This window comes from Eleutherodactylus coqui, chromosome 9 (assembly GCF_035609145.1).
Source record: "Eleutherodactylus coqui strain aEleCoq1 chromosome 9, aEleCoq1.hap1, whole genome shotgun sequence".
NCBI classification, from domain to species: Eukaryota; Metazoa; Chordata; class Amphibia; order Anura; family Eleutherodactylidae; genus Eleutherodactylus; species Eleutherodactylus coqui.
Genome location: NC_089845.1, coordinates 54,795,879 through 54,816,025, shown reverse-complemented (window position 1 = coordinate 54,816,025; position 20,147 = coordinate 54,795,879). Strand labels below are relative to the sequence as shown.

The following is a 20,147-nucleotide window of genomic DNA, read 5'->3' as shown; positions in this document are numbered from 1 at the left end:
AGGGGCTAAGAGAAGTTGGGGGCCCCCAAGATAAACTTTTGCATCCTGGCCCATGAGCCTTTAACTAGGCCCCTGCGCATGATGCAGTTGAGAAAATCTGCAAAATCCACTCTGGAAGGGGTAGAGCTGGATTTGCAGTATATAAGGATCAAAAATCTAGCAGCACTCCTAAAATATCAGAGAGAACCTCCTTTCACCTTAGGAATAGCATCGGGATATAGAGAAAACTGTGTTGGAGTAACTGAACTGCCACTAACTAACTTATATAGTTGAAAATCTGCTTCCTATATAGGATGTAGAACTGTGCAACCCCACCATATATAGTTATAAGTTCCAGTGTCTGAAAGGCACCACCAGCAGAAATTGGAGGTTGTGGGAAACATTTTGTGGAGGGTAGTAAGGCATCTATACCATTGAGACAGGGTTTTTAAATGTGCTTCCTTGCACTTCCCAGTCATGGTAGATTTATGGCTCAGGGAATACATTCAGCTTTTTTTCTCCCAAAGGGAAGGTCCGATGAAGTTCATTCTCCCATTTAGAGATATACGGAGGATCCCCCATATGCAATAGAATCATCCCCTTCCTCTTTCAGTAGTAATAGACCCATAATACAATGTATGATGGATGCGAGGATTGGAGACGTGTTCGGGTGAGATTAGACAGGGCAGGTAGTGTAGAAAGGAAGTGCTTGAGTTGGGAATATAGAAACCTGTTTCTTTTGGGGGAATAAGAAAAGTTCTGATATTGGATGTAGCGTCGAAGAGACCATGCCATCCCGAACGTGTAACCAGGAAAACGAAGAGGAATCAAATAAGGAGGAGCATCCCAAACCCAGACCAAACTGTGGGTTACCTACTATAGGAGTGACCTGGCCCAGTATAGACAAAAGTGGCCAATGGCAAAGCATAAAATTTACTAAGGAGGCCCAGGCTTTGGACCAGAAAGAGGCCCCGAGGGATGATAAATCATATGGGGGTGTGAGTCCTAGCAGGGCAGTAGGGTATGTAGGGGACATAGTAGTTTCTAAAGGCACTCAAACTTGTATAGGAGAGCGTATGCACAGGACTCTATCTTTGCGCCGTGCACTGACTTCAGAGGGGAACACTGCTGGATCGTGGGAGCAGAAGAGTATAAAAAATACTGCACCTGGCCCCCTGTCATATCCCCGTACAGCACCATAACATTTGGGGGATGTGACAGGTTCCCTTTAACAGATTTGTTTTCTCCTCACCCATTGCAATTTATTCTTTCATTACGTTTTAAAACGCAACACTTTCATATTTAACTTTTTTTCTACTATTTATGTAATTGATGGACAGTTTAGGGTAAGTTTTGCCCAAAAGACTTCACAATCTCTGTATCTATATTTTGCTGCTGAAATTCCTTTTCCTTTTTTACATAATTTGCTTTTTTCCTTATAGCTTTTTAGTGCTTCTTCACTATCTTCTTGTTTTAGTAAATGAAATCTTTTCTTTTTTGTTGTTTATTGCCCTTTTTACATCTTTATTAAACTACATTGTTTTTTTTGTGTTCCTTGGGCCAATTTCACACAAGCCTATTACGGGCACATTTATACACCCATATTACAGGTTGGGACACTTGTCCATATTACGGGCTCATAAATGTGCCCATAATACGCTTGTGTGAAACCAGCCTTGAAGGGGTTTTCTGAGAACCCCTGAAATTAGTGGCAGTGGAAGGATATATTGGATGAATAAAATAAACCGTAATACTCCCCTCCCGCTCTGCGCTGCTTTGGTGTCTGTTTACATAAGGCTGCAGTGGACACGTGGGTTGTCTATCCATGTGACTGTCGCAGCCAATAGGAGGCCAGCAGGGACATCCTTAGTGATGTCCCATAATCAGTCTCAGGGCTACAACATTAGAACGCCATGTGACAGGTTTACGGGACATCACCAAGCCTGCTGGCTGAGTGATATCACCTGTAAGATACCATGGTGCTAGACCGCCGAAGCTGCAGTCCGGCACCACGTGAGTGTATTGATTGTATATAGTTTTCGGCATGGGGAGCCAAAAACCCTGTAAAATTAATACCTTGGAAAACCCCTTTAAGTGAGCTGCGTTGTCTATATAGTATCAGTCACTATGCTGCTGCTTATCTCATGGATACAGTGTCAGCGCCCATGAATTCATTGTGATGTTTACTATGGTGACAGAACAGCTTTAATTAACTTAATCTCCACCCCTCCCTAAACTCTAGACTTTACATTGAGGAGATTGGGAATCTGTACTAAATAATGTATTCTTACTATTTTGCCATTTACAGATGAGGAACGTTTGTCGCCATCACTTCATTTACTCAAAATTCAGAAAATCTGCATATGACATCATCACATGGATTGTAACACAAATGGCCATTTCCTACACTGTTGCTCCCTTTTTCCTGCTGGCAACTGAACCAACCATTAAGTTCTACAAGTACGTATAGCTTTTTTGCATGTTTGTCTGAAAAATGATTTGCTTATATTGCATTATAAATTACTTCATTAAATGTTCTTTCTTTCTTTCTCTTTGTGAAAATGGTAGCCAGGCAGCAGGTCTACATTTACTGCCAGAGGAACCAGTAACTAGGTTAGACAAACATAATAGCTAGCCATCATATACTGTATTATTGGATAACAAAGTTAAGGCTCTGTTCACATCCCCATTTGAGCCTTCTGTCCGAGGTATACGTTGAGACATATACCACTGTATCCACAGTGAGGGACGTTGCTTATACAGTCCCCTTCCTCATTGGAAGCATCGGGAGAAATGTATGAAGTGCTGTAGCTATTCAGTAAAGTTGGGCAGGCCAGTCCCAACCTACAGATAGAAGTCGACCTGTACAGGGGGTGGGATCTGTCCGGTTCTCCTGAATCGGTTGTATAACAGCCAGTTCATGCAACTGGGAAAATCTGTAATTCCTTCTTTGGATCCCTTGCCAGTGGATTTTTCATTGGAACATACACAGCTTCAAATGGTGAGGGAATTCAAATATTTGACAGTTGGGGCATCTTCTAAGCCACAAGATTTTATCACTGCCAATTTGCTTCCATTGATATGAAAGTTTGAAGATAAGGTTAAGGTTTGGAATCGCCTCCCTTTGTCAATTATTGGAGGGGAAATCTTATTAAAATGGTTTTGATGTCACAGCTCCTCTTTCTATACTTCAAAATTCTCCGGTTTGGACTCCATCGTTATTTTTTTTCTTTAGAGTTCATACCATATTTAACTGAGTAATTCTCAACCCTGACCTGCCTAAACAGCTGTACGAGCACAAACGAGCTGGTGATGGCACCCCCAGCTTGTACACTCGGGCAAACTAGAATTGTGCATTTCTCTTGGGTGTAAAAGGGCCATTAGAGGGAACATGAGTGCTGTTGGGTGCAAGGAAATTTTCCACTCCTTGCCGTGCCATTCATCACTCCCTATCAGATATAAGGCAGTGCAATTATGTAATCATGCCTGCGTGCCTCCATAGGAACTAGGTTTGTAGGCGGATGAAAATGATGATTCCACCTCTTACTGCCTGTTGATCCCTTGTTCCTCTGATGTCACTACCGTTTGTTGACTCGGCCTTCCAACAAACCTGCTGCTGACTTCAGGGGTCGCAGTTCATATTATAATTAATTTCAGGGTGCACAATGTGTTTTTACAATTACCGTAAGTTCGGTATCGTAGTAATCGTACTGACCCATATAATAGTTATTGTGTCATTTTTGTTGCAGTTTATGCGCCGTAGAAACAGGACGCACTGAAAGATGGCGGAATGACGTTTTTTTTCTATTTCTCTCCATTTAGAATTTTTTAAAAGTTTTTCAGTACATTATATAGTACATTAAATAGTACCATATAAAAATACAACTCGTGCCGCAAAAAGCAAGCCCTCATACAGCTAGATCAATGAATAGATAAAGGAGTCATTAATTTTTTTAACGGGAAGAGGAAAAAACGAAAATGGGGAAAAAAACAAACAATCTCCATCACTAAGGGGTAAAAACATAATGGAAAAAAAGAAAATATTACATGAAAGACACAGTTCATAATGATATTTCATTACAACTTAAAGCATCAACTTTTAATTACGTTTAACTAATGTTCAGAATTTCTGATTGCCTTTCAGGTCCGTGTATTTCTACTTCCATATTGTAGTGTGTATCGTATTGATTCTCCTATCCATAAAGTCACATCATGACCGTCGAGGAACATTCTCTAAGAAAACTGCTTCACCCACCACAAACCCATCAAACCATGTTAACGAGAAACAACTAGAGAATGTGAAGTTTCATTCCAGTTGACAAGTAACAATGGCTGCTACCTACACCAAAGATGGAGTGCCGGACAATAGGAAGCCCGTTTACTCTTCTTATGAAGTTTTATTCTATTTAAGAGACTAATGTAATATATTGTAAAGTTTTAATACTTGTCTGAGTTGATTTCTCAATGAATGATATTTTGGAGTAAACCTATTTGTGTGGTTTCCTAAAATCCTGCAGCAAAAATCCACAGCAAAGCAAAAACAAGTTCAATAGAGCTAGGTTAGCACAATAAAATCTTATCAGAGTAGTTACTTCTTCACCCTCTGTTGGGACCCTTTTACAACGATTACAATTATTGTACAAAAAAATAATTAAATCGTTCAGTGTAAAAACAGCCAACGATTGAGATAATAACGAAAATTGGTTCATCGTTCATTTTACGCAAACCTAAAAATCGCTGTTCGAAAGTCATTAGGTGTAAAAAGTGATTGTTCAGCCATTCGCATTCACTGGTACAGTGCCTGGAAGACCAACGATCAAGTAAACCAGCGAATGATGAAAAAATGTAAATGATCTACATGTGTAAAGTGACAGCATTTTAAAGCAAAAGACTCTGTCATCGTTCACTTGTGTGATTTTTTTTTTTTTGCTCCCTGTGAAAGGACCCTTGGAAAGGATCTTGTGAAATTCGTAAAACGGAACAACAATTGGAGAGAGGTTTTGGTGAAGATTATATTTAAGGGCTTAATCAGACGACCATATGTCGGACGGGTATTCACGCCTGTCGATATACGGCGTCCCTCTCTGCAGGGGGAGGAGGCTGGAAGAGCAGGGAGCAGTGCGCTGAGTTCCCGCCCCCTCTCCACCTCCTCTCCACCCCTTCTTGGCACTATTTGCAATGGGAGGGGGCGGGGCTAAGTCTCAGAACTTAGCTCCCCCCGCCTCCTCTCATTGCAAATAGTGCAGAGGGGCAGAGAGGAGGTGGAGAGGCAGCGGGAGCTCGGGGCACTGCTCTACTCCCGGCTCTTCCAGCCTCCTCCCCTTGCAGAGAGGGATGTCGTATATCGGCCAGGCGTGAATACCCGGCTGATATACGGTCATCTGAATAAGCCCTTAGTGCCCTTAGTGAATTATATATCTAGAATATGTTCTGCTTGAAGAGTTAGTGCAGGACTGATTTATACTGTTAGGTTATATTCACACACAGTATATACACTGTGCTGAAAACACAGCGTATTAAAGTAGAGGACAAGTGGAACATATTTCAAAAAGTCTGGAATCCGGACCTGCCATTTGCATTCGGCCTAAAGCCTTTATGTCAATCATGAACATTGAGAACACTAAAGAGCCTAGTATGGTTCACTACACTATGTTTGTTTGAGCTGAGACCTAGAATAATAATACAAGCTTCTTTAAAAAAGAAATGAAAAATCCTGATAGAAAATGATTTATTCCATATGCGCATTGCAAATTGACCTGTGGTGCGGCTTTTAAATCCACATGTTGTCTGTTTATGCTGTGGATTTCACAGCTGTAAATGAGGTGGTGATATCCACTGTGCATCCACAGCAACACATGCAGATTTTGCTGCAGATTCCTTGCAAATTTTCTACAGCTGAATTTACACTCATCGGGGAAAAAAATGAAAAATAATGCACACAGATAGAAATGTTGGAATGTGGCAAAACTCGGCATGCAGTTATGTCTTGGGCAGTTCTGTAAATAGTTACAGTTGTCCTATACTTAGACACTGGGTCTCATGACCAGAAACCATTAGAAGTGCTTCCTCTTGTGCCCTATAAAAAGGCTCTCAGAGGCTACTTGTGTAGTGTACCTCTTTTGAGAGCTCATTGACTACTAGACCTGTTCTAGAACACATTCAGACATTTTGCCCAGTTAACAGAATTTGAGAGGGGCACATCACTGGAATGGTTATTTCGACAAATCACCCACCATCTATACTATTCTGACCAAGCTGTTAGCAGGTACTGCCTCAATGTTTACTTATTGGAAACGAGGTTTCCGGTCAAATTTACCCAATCATCCATGACAGCCTTCTGAAAGCGGACCATCCATCACTGGACAAAAAGCTTGAGAAGATAAAAAGCAGATACACCTTTTCATACCTCAGTTCAGGTCTCCTATCCAGCAGGTAGGTTCATACTGGAAGGCTAATTGAGCACTTCTGGTTTGTGTCACTTCTGGTCCACGTGGTGTGCCTAAAGACACTAAATCCCTGGAAGATGGTAGCTAGCACTCCACATGGGGAAGGGGCTCATTTATTATCCATTAGTCTCCCAGTTTACTGGATGCTAAACAAGCCAAACCCCAGTTCATTTAGGTACACGTTTTCAGCTCCTACCTCGCTTCCTCTGCATTTGGCAAAATGCCTAATTCGTCAGGATGCCAAGAAAAAGAGACCTTCCAGCTTGGTACCTGTTCTGTCTTGGTCACTTGTTTGGTAGAAAAAAATTCACACTTTTTCTAATACTTTTCTATTTTATGTTTCATTTGGCAAGAAAGGGCCTTATGAAGGCAACTTCAAATATATGGAAAAAGTAATTACTTTCCTCTCACACTAAGGCCTCCCTCACACAGGCATTTTTGTACAGTGTTTACCGCTGCTTATTTAGCAGAGCGTTAAACACAGTAGAACGCTCCCATTCATTTCAATGGGGCTGCGCCCTCAAGGCTGAAAACACAGTGTCTTCAACACTGCGCTTTGACATCGTTGCATGTCCTATTTTTGGCCACTGTCAGCCCTTTGTTGCCTATTGGAATGAATGGGCAGCGGTTTCAGCGCTGCCGAAAACATTGTACAAATTGGTACCACGCTTTTGGCAGCACTAAACGCCCTAGCTACACTGCCTGAGTTAAAAAAAAAAGTTAAAATCAATACTCACCTTGCAGGTGATGATGCTGTCCCCGGCGGCGCTTTCGGGACTTGTCAGCTAGCAGGGGAGCTTTTTCTCTGGTGATGGGGATTTGAAATCCCCTCCTCCAACAAGAGATTGCTCTGATTGGCTGAGCGCCGCTGAGTGACAGCCCACTCGGCCAATCACAGCCAGCGCTGGATGCGTCCAATCACAGCCATTCATTGACTATGATTGGACGTACCCAGTGCGGTCACCTATTGGCTCAGCCGGCTGTCACTCAGCGGCGCTTAGCTAATCAGAGCAATCGGCCAGCTTCACAAGGTCCCGACAGCAGCGCCGGGGACAGCAATTTCACCAACTTCGTGAGTATTGATTTTCTTTCTTTTATTAGCAGCCTTGGCTGCGCTTTCAGCTGTGCTCAAAACGCTGGCATAACGCATGCCAGCCTGCTGAAAGCGGGCAGAATCTGCACTAAACACAACGTCGAAAAACGCTACGTTTCTGAAAACACCTGTGTGAGGGAGGCCTAAGTCTCTATATGCACCATATATAGATAATATTGTGACAAATGAGTCTTCTTTCCTAGTAGAAAATATTGTGTAGATTGTATAGGAAAAGGTTAAACATTCTTTGAAAAGAATAGAAAATAGAATGCTTAAAAATATAATATCATGGTCCAAGTACTTCAGTCACACTGCCAAATTTTATATTTCTAGTGAGGATTAGGCACATCGTAAAGAACTCTTTTTGGGCTCCTCATTAGATCAAATGAGTATGAGATGGAAGAAAAAAGTCTTTTCTAAACAGAAGGTACATAGCTGCTTAAGGCCGAATACACATGGGCGGATTTGAATTGCAGAATCCAGAGCCAACAGGCGCCCGCCTCCAGATTCTGTAGCAAATACTGCCAATAGTATGCTATACAAAAGTGATTCTTCATTCATATGAGCGGAGACCAACTGCGGTTTCCGCTCGCGGATGAAAAATTGCAGCATGCTCCATTTTCCTGCAGTTCCCACACGGATGGCTTCAAATAAAGTCAATGGAAGTCTCCTGACCCACGGGAAATAGTGGAAAGGCTGTAGATTCCACTGGAAAAGCAGAAGTTAAAAAAAAATCCGTACTGCGCATATCTGACGGTGAGCTGTGCGGAACCATCCACAGCACAGAGAAGCCGGAAGAAGACAGGTTCACGCGGATGCCGGCGAAGTAGACAACTGTTACGCAGTGTCACCGGCCGCATTCAGCAGCCGGAATCCAGACCTGCCCTGTGCATTCGGCCTAAAGCTTTTATGTCAATCATGAACATTGAAAATGCTAAAGAGCCAAGAATGGTTCACTACACTTGGTTTGTTTGATTATCTGGGACCTAGAAGATAAAGCACTTGCCCTATTCATAATAATGCAAGATTCTTTAAAAAAGAAATGAAAAATCCTGATAGAAAATTCTTTATTCTAAGAATTCTAAAGAGAAGCATTCCTTTGGGGAGGAAGAGTGTAGAACTGGGATAGAGTCCGTAAAATTCATGCCCCTGTGGCAAAAATGCAAACCAAAAACTATTATATTACTCTATGAGGACTTAGGTTCTCTTCCCGATCCCATGGATCGTAACGTACAGCTTTTCCTGAGGAAAACGGGGGACTCGTTAGTGGCAGCGTTTAAACATGTATAGTGGCCATGTATGTAGCTAAATTTCTTGGTAGGTTTTGCCTCGGTGGAAAATAACATAAAAATGAAAGCCTCTTGTGACCAATGTCTGCTTTTTTCACAGCACTATCTTGGGCTGTAGATTTCTGGCAGATGTTTCAGTGGACTCAAGCTGTTGCCCTTTCAAACTCAGCTAAAAGGACTTTATGGTTAAAGGGTAAAGGTAATGTAGCTACTAAAAGGAGAATCTGTTATTCCCTGATCTTGAGGTTATTTGCCCCCACCACCCCATCACCCTTTATGGACTGTTAGAGAAAGTATCAGACAAAAAAAACAGATTCCCTATTCAAGATAAGCAATTTGATTCCTCTTTTCCCCACAGTTTATTAGAAAACAAGACCAGATGACCCAAAGAGCTTTTGAATGTTCTAAAAAAGCCAAAGGGTTTATATTGAATCCCCAAAATGATTCCAGAGACAATGATTCCCAATAATAATGCCGGCAGCTCGGCATTCCATTTTTTTTGCTGGGTTAGGGTCCTGGATATCATAAAGGAGGGTTTAAAGTTTGAATTCCTCTCTCTTCCCACAAACAAATTCCTCCCTGAAACTTCATGAAACAAAAGTACGAAAGATTATGAAGACCGATATCCTCACCTTGATAGAAAAGGGAGTATTGCTTCAGACTGCGGTAAAAGAAAGAGGGAGGGAATTTTATTCTCCTATCTTTATAGTAAAAAGAACAAATTGCTCCTGCAAAGTCATATATTTATTAGGATTAAACCTTTCCCCCCTTCCAAGAAATTCAGGATGGAAACATGATCCTCAAACATAAATCTATTCCTGGTGTAACGATCTGGTGCGGGTTTGAAGCCTCCTGTTGTAACCTGAGTGAACAGATAACATGGTCAGTAAAGCCAGAGGTTGGTAACGGGTAAGTATCAATTGCAGTACAAAGGAGCAGGCAGGTATCAAAGTGAGAGGGATAAGTTTTAGTTCGCAGTGTGGAGGAGCAGGCAGGTGGTGGAGCTTGACTACTACCCGGGAGCGCAATAATCTTGCAATAAGGGCGTTGAAGGGTCAGACTTTTATAGAGCATCCAATCAGGAACAGGGTTCCCATCCCAGCCAAAACAGGGAACTGGACTAAGGAAACATGGACAAAGTCATGCAGGGGGCTAGCCAACTCTGAATAGCTCAGCAGGGAGAGCCGCCACCTAGAGCACAGTCCTTATGACTTCATTCATAAGGACCAAAGACATAATTTTTATTCTCCACTTGGATGATTTTCTAGTTCTTTCAGAAACCAGAGACCTTCTACTTCATTTATAGTCAGTCTGCTCAATCTTATCCACCTTATGATTGAACATACATCACAAGAAATCATACTCGTCTTCCTCGAAGATATGTTTCTTTCTTGGTATCATTCTGAACTCTGCTCTTTAAAAATCTTCTCTCCCTTTGATGAAGCAAGAGGTGGTTATAGAACAAGTGACAGACCTCTTACTTTACCATATCACATCTCTAAGGAAAGCAAAGTCAGTCCTGGAAATACTTACCTTATGCATTCCAGCAGTAAAATGGGCACAATTTGTCCAAACCTCTCCAATGGGACAAGAACATTTCTGGATCATCAATTTATTCTCTCCTCAAAGGCCAGAGCTTCCCTGCTGTGGTGACATGATTAGGCAAATCTAACCTTAGGGTGTCTTGGAACATCTCTCCAGCAGTAAACCTCACTATGGATGCAAGTCCATGGGGATGTGGAACATTGAGGTTATCGCTATCTACAGGGTCTCTGAGATATTTAGAGGAAACAGATGTATTTGAATTGTAAAGAGCTGGCTGCAGTGTACTAGGCTCTTAATCGCTTCCTCAAAGTCAAGGTCAAAATGTAAATATCTATATAGACAATACAACCACAGTGGCTTATACAAACAAATCGGGGAACAGAGATCCTTATGGTTCTAATGATCAAGATTTATCACCTTGCATAAAGAACATTCTGTGGATTTCAGCAGTTTCTCTGAGGGGAAAGGACAACAAAACTGCAGACTTTTTAAGCAGGGTACAACTGAGTCAGGCGTGACAGTTGCCAAATGTAGAAATTTTTTACTTGATCACAAAAAGTTAGAGGATACCTTCTATAGACTTATATTTGCTACTCAAAAGAATTGCAGGACATACACATTCTTCTCCCTCAATTTATATCACCCAACAGCTTAAAGGGGTTGTCCCGCGCCGAAACAGGGTTTTTTTTTTTTCAACCCCCCCCCCCCCCCGTTCGGCGCGAGACAACCCCGATGCAGGGACGTACAGAAAGCTTACCAGAGCGCTTACCTTAATCCCCGCGCTCCGGTGACTTCTATACTTACCTGTGAAGATGGCCACCGGAATCCTCTTCCTCCGTGGACCGCAGCTCTTCTGTGCGGTTCATTGCCGATTCCAGCCTCCTGATTGGCTGGAATCGGCACGTGACGGGGCGGAGCTACACGGAGCCTGCATTCTGCACGAGCGGCTCCATTGAAGAGAGCAGAAGACCAGGACTGCGCAAGCGCGGCTAATTTGGCCATCGGAGGGCGAAAATTAGTCGGCACCATGGAGACGAGGACGCTAGCAACGGAGCAGGTAAGTATAAAACTTTTTATAACTTCTGTATGGCTCATAATTAATGCACAATGTATATTACAAAGTGCATTAATATGGCCATACAGAAGTGTATAGACCCACTTGCTGCCGCGGGACAACCCCTTTAAGATGTGCTTTTCAGTCTTGCAGTCAGGAAATGGGTTATGCCTTCCCAACGCTCTTGTCTTATCCAAAGGGTATTGGAAACAAAAACAGAGGACAGGGCATCAATCATCCTAATGGCCCCTTTTTGGCCGAAGAGGCCATGGTTTACCTGGCTCAGGCAGATGTCAGTAGCTCAGCCACAGATCCTTCTCTTGGGAGAATCTTCTTTTTCATGGTCTGGTCCTCCATCCATGCATCTCAAGCCTTCACCTAATGGCATGGAAACCAAAAGACTGATTCTGAAGATAAGTCTTTCAGACCTGGTCATCTCCACACTCTTAGATAGCAGGAAACAAGTAAGCTCAGATGTATACCTTAAAGCAGTGTTCCCCATTTCCAGTCCTCAGGGACAGTCATGTTTTCAGGATTTCCTCAATATTGCACAGGTGATGTAATTATTGTCGGTGCCTCAGACATTGCCACAGGTGTTCTCACTATAGGATATCCTGAAAACATGACCTGTTGGTGGTCCCTGAGGACTGGAGTTCGGGATCCCTGCCTTAAAGTTTCTAAAGCCTTTTTTAAAGTTTGAAAGGGACCTTCAAGATCCTTTAGAAAGGCCTAATATTCTACTAATCTTGAATTTCTTGGAGGAAAGACTTGACAACAACCTGAAACCTAGTACAAATTTTAAACCTAAGTTCCTTTTTTAATACCAGATTAGCAGACCATACCTGGATCAAAAGTTTTGTTAAGGCCTCAGACTGACATAAAGGGGTTTTCCAGGAAAATACTATTGATGACCTATCCTAACTTTAGCTCTGTACCCCTATGTGTAATGGCAATAACATTGAGCGCTTGATCAACCGATCAGCCAGGGTTCCAAGCTGCAGACCACAGTCCATCAATAGTATTTCTCTGGAAAACCCCTTTAAACCTCTTATTAGATCTTATTAGTTTCACCTTGGGTCCTAAACTTGGATCTGCCAGCCTTGTCAGGTCCTCCATTTGAGCCTTTACCTCCTCTCTCACTGAAATTTCCATTAAAATAACCTTTTTTCTATCTCTAACCAGAGCTAGTAGGATGGAGAAATCCAGGCTCTTTCAGCTTATCCATCCTTTACTAAGATTCTTGAAGATTGGGTAGAAAAAAATGGCATGGTTCTCATTACCATCCTATGTGATGTTACAGCTTCATGAGAATCAGGAAATTATTCTCCCTTCACTTTTGCATAATACAAAAGACCCCAGAGAGGAAGCTTTCCATTGTCTAAATGCCAAAAGATGGCTGTTAAATTATTAACTCTTTCCAATCCACTGTCTGACGTCTTAAGACATTATGATTTAAGGCTTTACAGCTCCGATGTTGGAAGATGTCAGTCGGGGTTCTCTTACTGTATATTGCCAACCTCTCTGCTGTCGAAGCCTATGCAATGTGTCACTTCATGCAGTACTGGCTTTAGCCAGCAGATAGCGCCGTTGTATAGCGGCAGAAAAAGAGTAAGCCCCCTAGGAAAACCAGGATACACATTGGATTGGAAAGGGTTAAGAGAGCCAATGACAGCGGCCAGTGAAGGGAAGTGGAAGGGAGTTTAGTAGCTTGACTGCTATGTTCCCTCCCCATTCTCTCTACCCTCCAGCTGTTTGCAATGGGAGGGGCGGGACGGGGGTGTAACTATGCGCCCCCCCATCCCGCCCCCTCCCATTGCTGGCTGCAGACAAGGGACTGGGAGGAGGCTGGAGCTTAGCTTCGCCCCTGTCCTACCACCTACCGTTGCTGGCTGCAGAGAAGGAGAGGGGGCTGGAGCTTAGCTCCGCCCCGCCCTCTGACATTGCAAACAGCCGGAGGGGAGGAAGGAAGGGGCAACTAGTTTTATACGCCGGGCCCATGCTGTCTGAACGGGCGCACAAACTTTTGATTTGTGCACCTGCTCACAAGTTTTTACTCCTCAAATCACAGCGTATATCGGCTGGCCATAAAAACGTGTAAAAGATCCATGAGTGTGACCTCATCAAAAGGTTTGGTCTAATAAAATAGAGAATCTTAGTATCCCACAAAAGGGTTAGAAATCTAATTCCATGACCCACAACTCAAAATAGAAAACCTAAGTATATGTGTAGGTACGTTATATGTAATTCTGAAGAGTTGTTTTGATGATTCCAAATTAGGGAATTTGCAAAATGTTGATATTTCTTCTTCCTTTTGTAAGCTTGGCCAAGATATATATTGGTTTTGAAATCTATAGGATACAACATAGACTGCACAGTAAGAGAGCCGTGCTTACCATTATGCAGTATTATCTAAGGGAATTGCAACAGTACCATTAAGACAACAGATGGGAACAGTGAGACAGCAGGCACAGAATCTACACTATCATTAGCACCTCAGGAGCTAAATCGTCTCTCACATGTAAACTTTGAATGGTTACCATGTTCACCGCCGGCAACGTATGCTCTTTAGACAATACTTATTTTCTACAAATACAATCCCTCCTGCCTTGTGGAGGTTTTGACTAAATGTATTTACACTAAAGGATCTATTTTTTAATTTCATTCAGATACTGTTGTTATTAAATACACAGATGGAGGAGACTTGACAGCCCTAAAGAATTACCCCGTTATCCCTTGTGTAACACAGGAAGAAGTAAACATACTGTTATAGCGTGAAGTTCTTATGTTGTGTGTTTTGTAATCACGTTTATCAAAAGACATTAGAATAGATTTACTAATGGGGTCTAATTTAAACAGTGCAATCGTCAACAAGCCTGTCAAAAGATGCGCCAAATTTATCATAAGGGGGTCTCAAACTAGGAGAAAACATATTTTCTTAAAGCAGCTTAAGACTATTTCACTGTACACTATAAGGCCTCGGTTACACAGGCGTTTTTTCACGCGATTTGCGGATCGCATGACGGATGCGCATCCGCAAATCGCGTGACCGGGGCCGAAAAATTGCATGAAAAATCTACTAGCCGCGTTACATTAGAAACGGGCCGGAGCAGTGCAGCGCTGTCCAGCGCATTGAATTCAATGGAGCCGGCAATACAGCCGGCTCCATTGAAAGCAATGGGCTGCGGGCAATCTCACGATGAATTTTCGGGAAGGGCTTAAAAATATAAGCCCTTCCCTGAAATTCATCCAGAAATGTGTAAAAAGTAAAAAAAAAATATACTCGCCTTGTCCCTGCAGACGGAGTTCAGCCGCAGCCGGCCGGCAGTTCTCCTGAACTGCTGTGAGTAGTATTCAGCAGCCGGGGATTTAAATTCATGAATGGGTGAGTGAGAGCTGCCTCTGATTGGTGAGGGCTGTGACCAATCAGAGGCAGCTCATTCAGCAAGCGGGGATTTTAAATCCCCGGCTGCTGAATACTACTCAAAGCAGTTCAGGAGAACTGCCGGCCGGCCGCGGCTGAACTCCGTCTGCCGGGACAAGGTGAGTATATATTTTTTTTACTTTTTACACATTTCTGGATGAATTTCAGGGAAGGGCTTATATTTTTAAGCCCTTCCCGAAAATTCATCGTGCGATCGCTGGCAGCCCATTGCTTTCAATGGAGCCGGCTGTTACAGCTGTGGCAGAGGAGAATGATTTGTCTACTATATGTTCTAAATGGGGTTGGCGCTGCTGCCGCCGGCCCCATTGAGCGCATATAGAGAAGAGAACAGGAATTGCAGATCGCAGTTAGGTGCGATCTGCGATTTCTGTTCTATAATTTATCGGACGAGCGCATAAAAAGTGCTCATGTGTCCGATACCATTGCAAAGCAATGGTTTTATAAAATCGCACATCGCATGTGCAGATCGCACGGAAAATCGCCCGTGTGACCGAGGCCTAATTGTGTATCAAAAATTGGTGCATTTTTATGATCCTAAAAGTCATATTGCCTTTTTCAGATACTTGAAAGGTGTTTTGCAAGGTACAAGAAGGGTCTAAGGCTACCTTCACACAGTCTTTTTCAGACATTTTTTTCTAGCTTGTAAAGAATGTTGTTAAATAGAGATGAGCGAGTACCAAAATGCTCGGGTCCTCGTTATTCGAGTTGAGCTTTTTGTAATATTCGAGAGCTCTATTTGAGTTATGAACCCCATTGAAGTCTCTCTCTCTCTTCCCCCCTCACTCTCCCTCTTCCCCCCTCCCTTCCCCCCCTCCCTTCCCCCCTCCCTCTCCCTCTCCCTCTTCCTCTCTCTCTTCCCCCCTCCCTCTCTCTCTCTCCCCCCCCCTCTCCCACTTCCTCTCTCTCTCTCTCCCCTCCTCTCCCTCTTCCTCTCTCTCTCCCCCCTCTCCCTCTTCCTCTGTCTCCCCCCCTCTCCCTCTCCCTCTCTCTCTCCCCCCCTCTCCATCTCCCTCTCTCTCTCTTCCCCCCTCCCCCTCTCCCTATCTTCCCCCCGTCTCCCTCTCTCTTCCCCCCCTCTCCCTCTTCCTCTCCCCCCCCCCCTCTCCCTCTTCCTCTTCCTCTCTCTCCCCCCCCTCTCCCTCTTCCTCTCTACAGCCACATACTGCTGTGGACCTACGCATGCTGGCATGTCACAGCAGGAAGTGGTAATGCGGGGAGGGGTCAAAACGGCGTGGTACTCGCTCAAGTAACGAGCACCATCGAGTATGCTAATACTCAGACGAGCATGTTCGCTTAACTCTATTGTTAAATTCTTGTGTTTTTCTGACATTTCTTGGTCAGACCGGCATTTGAACCTATTGAAAAGCCTATGTGAAAATACAAATAAAATAACATATCCAGAAGCATGCTGCGATTGGAGCCAAAACTGTTCCAAAAGTGAGAAAATACACAACAGAGTGCATTGTTGCAATCAAAATTATTCAACCCCCATTGCAAATTGGCTTTATTTTCAAAATTTACAAACTTTCAGCTGTTTGCAAAAAAACAAAACAGTAGCTTGACACAACTAACAAGTGATTTCTCCAAATTCAACACAAAATGTCACTTTAAATGACTACATGCAGTCTCAGATTTATTCATCCCCTTTATGAAAAGTCTATTTAGTACTTAGTAGAGTACCTTTTTGCTCTTCTGACTGGCTGTAAAGCTGATGCATAGACAGACTCCAGATTCTGAAAGTGTTCCTGAGGAATTTTAGCCTATTCGTCATGGACCTCCAGTTCACTAATATTCTTAGGTCTATGGGTTGCAACCACAGACTTCAAATCTCCCCAAAGATTTTCTATCATGTTCAAGTCAGGTGACTGTGATGGCCACTCTAGAATCTTCAAGACCTTCTTCTGAAACAAAGCCTTGATGGACTTTGAGGTATGCTTTGGAACATTGTCCTTTTGGAAGGTCCACTGATGTAGGGTGTGTGTATGTAAATCCTCTTTCGAATATACTGTAGTAACCTAGATGTATTGTCCATTGCATCCATATTGTCAGTTAAAAAAAACTAGTTCATCCTTCAGTTCTGCAGGCATAAAAATTAAATGACAATCGGCCCATGTAAACAGGCAGTCTTTCATCTATGAACAACTACCTGTTTACTGTGAATGGAGGTAAGCTTCCATCCTTGCTCCTGTATGAAAGTACTGGAGTGATTATCATTGGTATGACTGTCATCCTATGTAAAAGGGCTTGTCTTTTGCACCCTCCACTGGCAGTGCAAGGTGATTGCTCATCATGAGCGATAATCTTGCGCTGTAAATGACACAATGATGATCGCTCATACGTTGCTTGAGCGGTTATCGTTGTGTCTAAATGGGCCTTAAATCATGAACACCATATCAATGAATCAACATTTTGTAAATGAGTCTACTATGGATGTCTTTCTTTTAGAGAAATGGAGGGTGAGACTGAGAGAAAACCTCACTATGCAGAATAGATTAAACCTTCAGTATGTATGGGAAAATGTAGCGGCATAGGTGTTAACTGCAGGAAGAGCACCCTGCCCCTTAACCCCTTGAGTGGCACGCCCGGAAATTTTCCGGGACGAGCTCCACTGCTCATAGCGATATAGCCCGGAAGATTTCCGGGCTATGTATCACTATGGGAGCTGCAGAGCACAATGCCACAAGCTGTGACATTGTGCTCTGCCTGCACAGCCCCACAGAGAACAAAGCAAGGGCTTTGAAAAACCAGCAGTAGATATTGCCGATCTGCCGGCAATCTCCTGCTTCTAAATCTCCTGCTTTGTTTACAGGTTGCCATAGAGACCACCGGCTTGTCGGAAGCAAGCCGATGGTCTCTGTGGCAGGGAGAGCGGTGCTTGGCTGTCAGAGGACAGCTGGGTACCAGCTCTTACAGCAGAGATCAGAGAAAACCTCCGATCTCTGCTGTGTTAACCCTTTACATGCTGCATCTATGTGACATGCTGTCACTGCAGCATGTAAAGGGCTGTCACAATCGGACCCCCGGAATGTGATCAGGGGGTCCTGATGGGTCCCTGTGGAAGTGCCCTAAAGGGACAAAAAAAAAAGTAAAAAAAAAAACAAAAGTAAAAAAATTATAAAAACACTTGTCTCCCTTTACTTTGTAAAAAATCAAAAATAAAATCACACATGTGGTATCCATGCATCGTAATGACCCAGGGAAGGAAGTTAATACATTATTTAACCCCTTAATGACATGGCCCCTTTTTTTCTTTTTTCCCCATTTCTTTTTTTCCTCCCCCCTGTTTAAAAAAATCCCGCAAAAACAAGCCCTTATATGGCCATGTTAATGGAAAAATGAAAAAGTTATGGCTCTTGAGACGCAACTGCAAAATTAGTTGAAATTCAATGATTAGACCATTTTAAAAAACCTGCCCTGGTGGGTCTGACAGGGTGGTAGGAAACCCGCCACTCAAGGGGTTAAAGGAATTGTAAAAAATGTTTCTAGGATTAATGTTAAATTAGTGCCAACTGCTGTTTCTGTTGAAGAGCCATATTAGGCCGCATGCACGGATATTTCATGCGGATTTCCGCAGTAGATGCACTGCAGGTCATCTTAAAAATTTTTTTTTTTTCTTGTGGGAGATCATGGATTGCAGTTTTTTTCCGCGCGGATGTACGTAGATGCGCTGCGGATCATACGCACATTAAAAAAATACACAACCCCACCTCCCTAATTGTTTCTAACCTTCAAATCCGCAGCAAATCTGCAAATGCATTTAAATTTATTTGCGGATGCACTGCACATCCTAAGCTTCCATAGAGCTGAATGGAGCCAGATCCGCGGTAAAATGCAGCATGCTGCGATTTATTATCCGCGCACGGTATCCACAAATCATTTTCAATTGAATTCACAGGACTTAATTGAAGTAGGGATGCCCAATGCTTCTCGGTATTGGTGTATCTTGTCTCCACCGTAAGGGATGGGTGGAGACAAGCATCAGTGAGAGGGAAAGCCCTGCCCACATTCCCACATGGGGATTGGCTGGCGTGCACAGCACCTGAGGGAGGGGGGGGGGGGGACCGGCTTCACATGAGTGAGGACAGAGAGCAGCGGCCCTCCAGAAGCTTCAGGGAAGGCAGAGAGGAGCAGGAGCAGCTATGTGTGAGAGCGGCATCGGCAGGGATTTCGGCAGGGGAACACATATGAGCGCTTCTCAGGGGGATTGGCGGCATACCTAGTGGCAGGCCTGGATGGGACTGGAGCATAAAGTGAGAGCCCTGGGGAGACAGCTAACTGAGCGAGGACCACCGGAGCATGCATGGAGAGTGCGCCCAGGGGAGACAGGTGATGAAGTGAGGAGTGGTGGAGCATGGAGGGAGAGCGTACGGAGCGAAAAGGCAGCAAAAGGGGGCTCAGTTTTAGCTGTGGCAGCATGCCATCTAGGAGTGACAGGGTCGGTAGAAGTGCAAATTGCAGTCTAGTGGGGAGCAGTGTCGCGGTCAGCCTCCACAGCCTGCTGCTGACCACTGTCAGTGTGTTAGCGGTCGATCAGCAGTGCAGAATTCTCCACACTCAGCTCAGCCAATCGGCAGCTAGGGGCCTGACATGGGCGTTCCCTCTGTCAAACCCCTAGCTTCGGTGTCGACAAGAGACACCATTACCATGCTTCTCTATGGGTGGCTAGAGCTGCGGATTCAATAAATAAAATCCGCCCATGGACATTGGGCCTAAACTGTGTCTGGCTCAGTAATGTTTCAAGGTAATCACACCTACTCAATTTTGCACCTCTGTAGTAACACTATTTCACTGTCTTGCTACTTGCACAGACATCTGACAACATGTAGCAATTTCAGAAGCAGTCACTTCCCCCAACAGGGATCCCTCCATATGCCCAGTAGAGCAGAGAGAAAAGCAAGACTGAGCAGGTGTGTCTGCCCTCGTCTGTCACGGTAGACATTGAAAGTAGAATGTGAAGATCCAGTGCTGTGATCAGAGTAAATTAAGTGCGTTTAGATGGAACAATTACCCCGGGCAACACAATTTTCATTGACTTAGAGCTTACACCTGTTTTTTACTAACCTTTAGCTTATGAATCCAAAAATGACTCCAGTTTTTTTCTCTCACATCAACTTTTTAAGATACAGGATATACCCTCCATTTTTCTCAAAAACCATATAAAATGTACATGCAATGGAAAATAAAAAACTTACCGGAATGTAATTTTTGTTAAAAGTTATCTTGTCCATACAAATGCTTTTGTACATCAAATTGTGTGCAAATAGTAGCAGTTAAGGTAAAAATGTACACTTATAGCTTT

The 20,147-nt window shown here is 43.4% G+C and overlaps 1 protein-coding gene across 1 annotated transcript in view; it reads left to right on the top strand.

Annotated features, from left to right (window-relative positions):
• MBOAT1 (membrane bound O-acyltransferase domain containing 1) overlaps positions 1-4,465 on the top strand; it is a 52,358-nt gene extending 47,893 nt beyond the window's left edge. The window contains exons 12-13 of the mRNA XM_066579423.1: positions 2,288-2,439; positions 4,124-4,465. Coding sequence (XP_066435520.1) covers positions 2,288-2,439; positions 4,124-4,298 — 327 coding nt within the window. The 3' untranslated portion in view covers positions 4,299-4,465. The remainder of the gene's footprint in view (positions 1-2,287; positions 2,440-4,123) is intronic.
• The last annotated feature ends 15,682 nt before the right edge of the window (positions 4,466-20,147 follow it).